Source organism: Zingiber officinale, chromosome 11B (assembly GCF_018446385.1).
Source record: "Zingiber officinale cultivar Zhangliang chromosome 11B, Zo_v1.1, whole genome shotgun sequence".
Classification (NCBI taxonomy): Eukaryota; Viridiplantae; Streptophyta; class Magnoliopsida; order Zingiberales; family Zingiberaceae; genus Zingiber; species Zingiber officinale.
The window spans coordinates 13,565,497-13,575,594 of NC_056007.1; the positions used below are offsets into that span (position 1 = coordinate 13,565,497).

A 10,098-nucleotide genomic window follows, 5' to 3' on the forward strand; every position below is an offset into this window, starting at 1 on the left:
CTTATCGCCGAGGATATGTAGAAACTGACCAAAAAGTGAACACAAGCTCTTAGAATGGACACTGGCCGAAAAATTGTGGATCAAGGTCAGTAGCAAATGAATATCGATACAATCTGCAACAAAGTTTACTTCTGTGGCTAATAAATTGTCTAAAGAGTTGGAAATGATCGAAGGAATTATGGAAACCCCAGAAACTGCAGCACCACAGGCCTCTTCAAGGGATGCAGATTTAGAACAAGGCCATCAAGAGGCAACTGAAGAGAAAGGTCTGAAGAGACTTGTTGGGAAAGGCATGCAGTTCAGTTTTGCTCGATTAATCCTAGAGAGAGATGATCTTCGTCTATGGATAAATTCGAAGCACAGTTTGCTAAGACTTATTTTGATTACTGAAGAAAATTATGAAGAGTTAGCTCTAATTAGTGTTGGCAGTTAAACATCATAGTTAAGCATCATAGTTCTTAAGTCAGTGGCATCCTCTTCATTATGAATGATTATTTTACAGATATTGATGAATGTTTGAACAAGGTGTTACATCAAGGTATTGATCGATCTATGTTTATTTATTTGTTTTCCAAGAATCCTAAGAGTTTTTGGCCTTTTGATTTGAACTAAATACTGAATTGATGCAGAGGTTGCAATTCCGACGGGGTTATTGATGTCCGTCCGTCGACGTCGACGTCCACGTCTCGTCGTCATCCTCGTCGACCAATAGGAGCGGGTCCTTTCCCTGCTCCATCTCCCGTACGCGCCGGCGGATGCGACGGAGAACCCCATCGACGGCGATATCGAACGCATCCTTCCGCGCCCGAAGCGCTGCCGAGCTACCGTGCCGGCGGTATATCACCGTCGGCGCCAGCTCCAGCACTGCCTCCCTCATCCGGAGCACCCGCGCCGGGGGTATGGCCTGAAGCACGTCGACGATCCGCCTTCCCCCGAACACCACCTCCTCCTTGGGTATCGTGACGGAGAAGTCGTCGTAACGGCGGCGCGGCAGGTGCCAGCCGAACTGCCTCTCCGCGGAGGCTTCCTCGAAGAAGACCGGGATGCACCCGGCGAGGATGCCGTCGAAGGTGGACCGGCGCGTCGGGGTCTCGCTGGGCGGCTGGAGGCAGAACCGGGCGCGGAGCATGGGGCGCATGAACCGAGCCGGCTCGTGGACGCAGGAGCCCTTGGAACAGTCGACGAGTTCGCAGAGGTCGGGCCGGAGGTCGCACTCGGCGTGGATGCTGGAGGCGATGTTGGGCCTTCCGCCGGTGGGGGCCGCCCCTCCGGCGAAGAGCATGAGAAGGGGGCGGCGGGAGCGGCGCGTGCGGGTGAGCCAGGCCTCGAGGCGGGCGACGGTGGCCGGGTGGAAGGAGGTCGGCGGCGGGACGGCGTGCTCCTGCAGGGGCCACGCGCGGGACTCCAGTGCGATGGCCGTGAGGTTGTAAAGCTCGGGGAGGCCCAAGAAGGCGGTGCCCCAGAGGGGCGGCTGGTCGGGGTCGTTATCGAAGTCCCATGCGGAGCCGGCCACGGCGACGAAGTGATCGTGGCCACCGCGGCGCGACCAAATCGCCGGGCGGTCGCCGCGGAGGAGCCAATCGGCTAGGTCGCGGCCGTGGAGCGCGGAATCGTTCCAATTCGTCGGGGAGTAGAGATAGGGAAGTGCGGCCAGGGCCGTGTAGTAGGGCACGAAGACGGCGTCGGCGTGGACGGGGTCGGCGACGAGGCAGGAGTACTCACGCAGGCGCCGGTGGAAGAGGAGCTCGAAGAAGAGAGGTTCGGTGCGGTACCAGGAGCGAGATCGGTTGTACGTGAGGGGGCCGAGGCCGTGGTTGGCGAGGAAAGGAAGAAGGCTCTTCTCCTGGCTCTCCCGGAGCTCGAACAGGATGGGGAAGTCGTCGCAGGTGGCGAGGAGGTCGGCGTTGAACCCGGATGGCAGGTCGCGGACGTAGATCCTTCGGCCGGCGCACTGCGACCGGTTGGCTGCGCCAATGGCGATGGCTTTATGGCCAGATCTGGCGGCGACGGCGCTGGGCTCCCATGAGAGGAAGAGGAGGAGGAGGAGGATGGGGAAAGGCATATGACCGAAAAGGATAGGGAAGATGGTTTTCATCTACTAAACCTGATTAGCAAGGAATCGACATGGCTCAACGGGAAAACGGCGATGATGCATGGACTGAAAGTGGGAAGGAGGGAGGAACGGAAAGGGTGGAGATTTTGGAGTTTCAGGGTCAAAAAGGGAAAGAACAACAATAATGGAGTTTGTGGTGGGCCGACAAATGCGGTAATGTGCCGGTAGAGGGAGAAAGATAACTACTACTAAATCCGTTGGTTTAGATACGTTAATCTCGCATATGATTTACGCGGGGCATTTTGCCAAAAGCTCCCTTATGTATTATACAATTATCACAAGGCGGCACCTCTCCAACCAAAAGTTATCAAAAAGCACCCCCATGATTTGTATTTCCCCCAAAATAGCTTTGCACGTGAAAATTAATTTCTAATTAATTAAACCATACATATTTTTATATCAATTTGATTAAAATTCTTAAACTCTATCGCAATCTTGATCAAAATTGCTATAAATCTCTTGTAGCCGTCAATATTAAAGTAGCTATTTAATAACTATTAATTTATTATGATTTTGATATATTGAAATGATTTTAATAATTTTAATCAAATTAATAAAATATTCGGCTCATGGTTGGGTGCACCGGCACGTAAAGTACCAGTGGCTCACCAGGATTCATCTGACTGAGATCGAGGAGCTGATGCAAAAAAGTCAAGACAACGGACAACTCCCAGTGCCTGGAAAACTCCGTCAGGGTCGTCGCGACCGTCTAATGGTCGGTCTAATTGAGCTCAAGTGTGTCCATTTGCGATCTGTCAGTTGGCAAAAAGGTGAGGGCTGAGGAGTCTATTTATTTATCTTGCTCAAACTTCTTTCTCCGCCTCTCAAAGGTGTCTGGGCCTCGCTGCTTCCGGCGTATATGAAAACGTGCTTTTTCCTTGCGACGCGTCATGTCTGTTAACCTCTCCTCTCCTCTTCTCCAAGCCGGCCATGTCTCATCCCAACGATGCTCATTAACTTCCGCTTCTCCTCAAAAACTTCATCGCTCGTTCGTCAAGCACCAGCCCTGGCGGCCCTTTGCGCCGTCCGTCCGCTGCTCAGCTTCGAGATCCGGAGGCGGAGACGAGGACCAGGCTGTGAAGGAAGAAGTAGAGCGTCTGTTGGAGGAGAAGCAGAGGCCGGAGGTCGCCGCTTGCGTCGACTTCGGCGAATACACCGTCCCACAACCCGGGTACTTCTCCTTCTCCGCTTCCCCTTTGCCCAAGTTATTTCTTTTCCTCATTGGTATTGAATTTGGGCTCCTTTTTTCAAGAAAAGTTGGGTGCTTGCGTTGAGAAATGGGCTTTCTAAGCTGGGGCCGCCGGGGGAGTTCCTTGAAGGCTTGTTGTCAAGATGGGCCACCGAAGGCGGTGAAACACGACGCCTTGAGATCCCTCAAGTGAAACAGTCAATCAATGCCATCACCGGTCAGTCCTTCTTCATCCCTCTCTACCATCTCTTCCTCACGTACGGAGGCATATACCGCCTCACCTTTGGCCCCAAGGTAACAGCTTATATATCAATTCCAATTTGTGTGTTCAATATAGATAGCAATTTTGCATACTTAGCACTGAAGTTTCATTCTCCACCAGTCCTTTCTGATTGTTTCCGATCCACAAATCGCCAAACATATATTAAAGGACAATGCTAAGGCTTATTCCAAGGTACCTTCATGCTTCAATCATTTTACCTGTTCATTTTGTTTAGAATATATGTCGAGCATCAGAGTTGCAGCATGTGCAGGGTATACTGGCTGAAATTTTGGAGTTTGTGATGGGAACGGGTTTGATCCCAGCTGACGGTGAGATTTGGCGTGTCAGGAGACGTGCAATTGTGCCAGCTTTGCATCAGAAGGTGATACATCATAGTTATATTTCCATATGGTTGTGTTTGGAATTCATTAAGATCTTTGTAATTTACAGTATGTTGTTGCCATGATCAAACTCTTCGGAGAAGCTTCATATAAGCTATGCAAGAAGTTGGATGTTGCAGCCTCAGATGGGGAGGATGTGGAAATGGAATCACTCTTTTCGCGGTTGACACTCGATGTAATTGGAAAGGCAATTTTCAATTATGAGTTTGATTCCTTAACAAATGATAATGGGATTGTTGAGGTGATTACTTATTTGCACAATGTACCATTTAAGTATTTCAATTTTATTTTACTTCATGTGGTTATGGATTGTATGGATCGCATCACATGCTTCTTTATGGATTGTCAGGCAGTTTATATTGTTCTTCGGGAAGCAGAGATGCGAAGTACTGCTCCGATTCCTACTTGGGAGATTCCAATTTGGAAAGACATCTCTCCAAGGCAGAAGAAGGTCTCGCAGGCCCTCAAGTTGATAAATAGCACACTTGATGATCTCATTGCTATCTGCAAGGTAAGTACGAAAACTTAAATTATCATTTGCATTTGTATTTCTTTTCTTTTATTCGAAAAAAATATCTCTATATACTGAAAGATCAACAGTTTTCTATCCAATATCAGAAATTCTTTTTCCTTGTTATCATAATCACTGTGATTCTTACCTTATGGGTCTTGGCATCATCTTGCATTATCTACTGATAAAGTCGCTAGTATATGAAGTTTTATACCTTTTCATATTTTCAGAAAATGGTAGAGCAAGAGGAATTGCAATTCCATGAAGAATACATGAATGAACAAGATCCTAGCATTCTACACTTCCTACTTGCTTCTGGCGATGATGTATGCTTGCAATAATCCAGTCTTGTAATTACACTTGCCTCATGAAGACTTTCATTCATCTAATATTGTTTACTGTCTTTTTAGGTATCTAGCAAGCAGCTAAGGGATGATCTCATGACATTGCTTATAGCTGGTCATGAGACATCTGCTGCAGTACTAACATGGACATTTTATCTTCTTTCTAAGGTATATATCGAAATTCCATAAGACTTGTGTTTATCTCTATTTTACATCCATCGACACACACTATTTAAGACATTTTTACTCCTTATTCAAGTTATCAAATGATCAACCCATTTTTCATATCCATCAAATTCACCATAAATTCATACTTACAATTTTTTTGATAAATAATTTTATGATCTACCCATTCTTGGGTACATCTGAATATGCTTGCACATTATATAGCATAATCGCTCTGTTCTAAATTGGTTAAGCTAATGAATTAGTGATTTTGGAGAAAATTTGACCCTGATATTTTGGTTTTCCGAACTCTACAATTTTTGAGCCTAGTTAGTTTGGCTGTTGTCGGTGTACTTTGTTCCTTGTCCTAAGGGTCAAGAATTCTTGATGCATTCTTTTTGTTTGTGTTTCGTTTTCTAAAGTCATCGGTTCGTTATAAAGGTGCCTCAAAATGAATATGTATTGTAAATTGAGGTTGTAACAACTTCAAAGTGTATATATTGGCTTCTTTCAGATAGTATTGATAATCGAGTGTACAAAAACTTGAGCGAGACTTAAATTGTCTTCATTATAACAATCCCCTTCACATAATTATTAGTACATGTCTTTACTGACAGGAAACTGGTGTTTTACTTAATTCTTGGTAGGGGATACTGTGTTCATGTAGAACTTTTGCAATTGATAATCTACTCTTGTGATTTGATTTCGATATAGCTTATAAAAAACAGTTCGTACAACTGAGATGTTCATATTTGTCCACAGTCACCAGAGGTAGTGGCCAAGCTCCAAGATGAGGTAAAGTAATAAAGGTTGGAAGAAAATGTTTTTGTTTATTTGATGAAAAACATATGATTCTCAATTTTTTTTTGTCATTAGGCTGATTCTGTTTTAGGGGATCGATTTCCAACAATTGAGGATTTGAAGAAGCTGAAGTATACTACTCGAGTGATTAATGAAGTAAGATCTTGTCATTCACTATGATGACTGGAAGTGAGATTTGCATTTTAGTTATTTGAAGTATGAAATGCTATAAAACATAGCCTCCAACATTTGTTGCAGTCATTGCGACTTTATCCACAACCGCCTGTCTTAATTCGTCGTTCTCTTGAAGATGATATGCTCGGCGAGTACCCCATAAAAAGGTAAGGGTATGAAACCGAATTAGACGTGGACTTGTATCTTCCCCAAAAAATGGAATTATAATACAATGTCGATGATTTTTCTTGATAAAATAATAGGGGTGAAGATATTTTTATCTCTGTGTGGAATCTCCATCGAAGTCCTAAGCATTGGGTCGATGCTGAGAAATTCAATCCAGAGAGATGGTTGTTGGACGGGCCAAACCCAAACGAGAGCAATCAAAACTTCAGGTTCTCAACAGTAGTTACATATGCTTCTCATCTGTCTGTACTGCAGTGTTCATTCGTTTTAATTTCTGAATAAATAAATCAAAATCTATTCTTTTGTGCTGAGTCGAGTGCATACTTCCCCTAGTGAGCTTGATGACTTTTTTTTTACTATTCATATTCTTAGAATAAAAAAGAATATGCCGAGTCGAGTGCATACTGCCCCTAGTGTGCTGAGTCGAGTACTTATGACTTCTTAGGCTGACCTCACCTAGTGGGATAAGATTTGATTTTGTTATACTATTCATATTCTTAGATCTAGGACAATAACCATGATGCTTCTATCTTCTGCAGTGCAAATTCGTAGACCTTTCTAGTTGGCATGGAAAAACTAGGACAACCGAATTAGCAATCTTTGTTTAGCAAACTTCAATATGAGATAGAACTATTATACAACTTTACGCATTGTTCATCCAGCATGGAATAGCTACTCCTGATTCATGATCATCTTATTACTGACCTTCATTATAGCTCAAAATTGAGTTTTGGACAGACTTAGCAGATAACAATTCGTTAGTTTCTCACTTTCAGCATGCGTATATCAGCAATCAAAACAACAATCTCGATAAACAGCTTAGCAACTCCATAATCCCAATGCTGTGTCTATCCACTGATGAGGACTATTCATTACATCATTTACACATATAAGGGAGCCAATGGTTGTTAGTCATAATAGATAATGAAGGTTTCAATATTTTGTTTCTATCTGCTTTGTTACCCATATCGTTTTTCAGTTACTTGCCATTTGGTGGTGGACCGAGGAAATGTGTTGGAGACATGTTTGCTACATTCGAGGTAATGTCTTCCTGGTATCACATTTTCAGTACAGGTCTGTAAGAAAATTATATTCTCTATTTTATTTATCCTGCCGATCAATCTTGTGAAAAAAAAAACAGAAAAAAGATTATATATCGCTAGTTCATGTTAAATTTCTAAATATTCTTTTCTCGCATGTCGCTCCTCTCATGGAGTTCACTTGTGGAGTTCACAGCATCTCTGAGATATGTCTGTGATTGTGAAAACCACAGCTCAATCAATACATGAGCGCCTCTATTTGTTACTATGCTCATTTGCCATATCTTCTACCTTCGGCCATTAAACATTCTACGTTGCTCGTTGACATGTGTGTTCCACGGCATTGCCCTAGTGTGTGATCTTCTCATGCAAGCGGTCTTCTAGTAGACTTTCCAAGCTTCGATCATTGGTTATCTCGCGACATGGGAGTGCACGTAAGGGACATTCTAATGAATCCTTTGGCCTTTTCCCCTCTAAAGCGAGAAGCTCTTGCTACACTAGCTCTACCTTGGCCTTTGATGACGACTGTGACACGCTTAATTCTCCCACCTTCTTGGGTTGTAGAGTAGAGGTTCTCTATTGAAAAAAAAAAAGTTAAAGTGACATATTGATCTGCTTATGTTGCCTATTTTGTTGGACTACTTCTTTGTTTTACTTGGTAAATCTTCCAAAGGTCACTTAAAAAGGCAGTTCGATGCACGAAACTTCTGCTAATGTGGTGACCTATTTAGGTCACATGACAATAATTTTACCATTGTGCCTAAGCTCGCTTAAGTTCAAAGAATGTTGGATTCCTCAATTTACTCATAGATGGCTCTATGCTAAATATCATTGATAAGTTGAACATGAACAACTGTACATAATGAGCTACAGTAGTTAGAGTCTAGTTTTATAGGTCAAGGTTATCTACAATACCTTAACCACCTGCCTACTGAGATTCTGAGTCCACTAGAGTTTCGCAGGAGAGATATGATACTCGACTGCTTATCTTCCTATGGCAGTTCATCAATCCTAGACTCGTGATCATATTTTGTTGCTTCTCTTGCTATGAGACTTGGGCATAACTTGGAATTTGCACACATATCATCTCTTAGTTTAGGATATGATTGACACTCTTCTTTAGTTTCAATATTTTGGCGTCAAGATCACTACACATATTGTCCAATGTCAAACCATTTATGACATCTTCAAGATTTTACTGCGACCATGTTGTTTAAACATATCTAAAACATTAATATTGATAGTAGTTTCATAGTTGAAGGGGAGCTTTGGCGCAACGGTAAAATTATTGCCGTGTGGTCATAAGTTCCAGTCATGGAAACAACCTCTTGCAATATTGCAGGATAAGGTTGTGTATAATAGATCCTTTCTCGGGACCCCGTATTTTCGGGAACTTCGTGTATTAGCCCCTGTAGTGTGATATTTTTGAGAGTATGACAAATAATGTTTCAAGTTTACATCAAGTGGGCATTCTTATTCATTATCTTTTTTGCATTAATACCTGTTAAATTAACTAATTATGCTCAAGGCAAACCTTAATAGTGCATGATATTTCGAACAATAGTGTTAATTAAGGAGAGTATAATTAGTTTAAATTTGAAGAAAAATTTTAAACGGTATAAAATCTATATAGTCAATCTTAAATAGTTGAGATAAACACGATTTGACGTTCATAATGATTAAATATTAAAAAAAAAAACAATGAAGTTTATGATCATCCATTGGCATGTGAAATATTTATCGATTTTCTAGTTCATTTTTCACAGACAGTGGTTGCAACAGCAATGCTGGTTAGAAGATTCAACTTCCAAATAGCCCCAGGAGCTCCTCCGGTATGCTAACTACTCATCGTATGCTAAGAATTCCCTATAGAACAATTGTTTTACCGTTGTATTATACAGGTAGCGATGACCACTGGCGCGACGATCCATACAACCGAAGGTTTGGAGATGACAGTCACACGGAGAACAATCCCACCGATCATTCCTAATTTGGAGACCAAAGAACTAACATTCGATGGTAATCAACGACTCAGATCAAACCTCCCGGAAGCAACATCAGTTATCAGCAGTGTACATGAAGAGGATCAGCAAGGTGAAATCTCTACAGCCCCTGCTTCATAAGAATCTGATCGGGCTGTTTTTGAAAGCTTGGCTCATCGTAATACTTCGATAGCTCTACTCAGATTTGCGTTGTCTGAAGTTCTTTCGCGTTATATACAGTGTAACCCAATGAAGCTCACAATCAAAGTGAAAAAAATGTTATGTATAGCCTTCATTGGAAAAACTTTAGTTTGAACTAAATATTGACACTAGCATGTTGAGCATGCCGGTCCTCATCAATTACTAGGATTTGCCAAGCTAGTAAAGTTCCTTCTGTAGCACTAGTGACAAAGTCTTGGAATTCAAGGGTTGGTCTGAATAGTGTGCCTCAATGGTATATTGAAAAATTGCCTGGTGAGGTGACGATGAATATCAGTTTAATTATTCCCACGATACACCGATGTAAATGCATTCAAAGTTGTAGGATGTGAGCTTGGGAGTGAAATGTGAAGCCATAAACAAGTGCCTCTCAAACTTAACCAGAGTTATGAGCAGCCACTGCTTCGGCCGCTTAGAGGAGGGCCAGCTTCAACCGTGCGGAGGTGGCCAACCGCCGTTTGGTTCAGAGAAGGTTGCTTCGGTCGTGCATAGGAGGATCAAGAGGAAGAAAATATAATTCATCATCATTGATAAGATCTTGTTGGTTCGACTCAATTGTGAATTTGATTTCCAACGGCTACTTAAAAATTATGATGTTGTCAAGGAGGCTGAGTGTTGGAAGTCTCGAGTCTAACCTGAGAGTTAGAGCTTCCATTTGTACCATTCCCTAAGGCTGATAGGAATGGGCATATCGACTGATGCGTTATTATC

General features: G+C 42.7%; 2 protein-coding genes across 6 annotated transcripts; one reads left to right on the top strand and one right to left on the bottom strand.

Annotated features, from left to right (window-relative positions):
• Window positions 1-452: 452 nt before the first annotated feature.
• On the bottom strand, window positions 453-2,262 carry LOC122035136 (probable xyloglucan galactosyltransferase GT19). The gene has a single exon (XM_042594525.1). The coding sequence runs from the start codon at window positions 2,093-2,095 to the stop codon at window positions 650-652; it is 1,446 nt and encodes a 481-aa protein (XP_042450459.1). The 5' UTR covers window positions 2,096-2,262; the 3' UTR covers window positions 453-649.
• Window positions 2,263-2,915: 653 nt separating this feature from the next.
• LOC122034246 (protein LUTEIN DEFICIENT 5, chloroplastic-like) lies at window positions 2,916-9,607 on the top strand. Of its 5 annotated transcripts, none has more exons than XM_042593405.1 (15): window positions 2,916-3,284; window positions 3,371-3,596; window positions 3,685-3,756; window positions 3,827-3,946; window positions 4,015-4,206; window positions 4,315-4,476; window positions 4,707-4,802; window positions 4,887-4,988; window positions 5,748-5,780; window positions 5,862-5,942; window positions 6,045-6,127; window positions 6,224-6,355; window positions 7,126-7,186; window positions 8,953-9,018; window positions 9,088-9,607. In XM_042593405.1, exons 1-15 carry the CDS (start codon window positions 3,004-3,006, stop codon window positions 9,307-9,309), a joined length of 1,929 nt encoding a protein of 642 aa, XP_042449339.1. In that variant the 5' UTR covers window positions 2,916-3,003; the 3' UTR covers window positions 9,310-9,607. The 5 variants fall into 5 exon arrangements, with proteins under 5 accessions (XP_042449339.1, XP_042449342.1, XP_042449340.1 ...); XM_042593408.1 differs by having other exon boundaries at window positions 3,366-3,596; window positions 9,088-9,545; XM_042593406.1 differs by having other exon boundaries at window positions 3,836-3,946; window positions 9,088-9,545.
• Window positions 9,608-10,098: the final 491 nt, after the last annotated feature.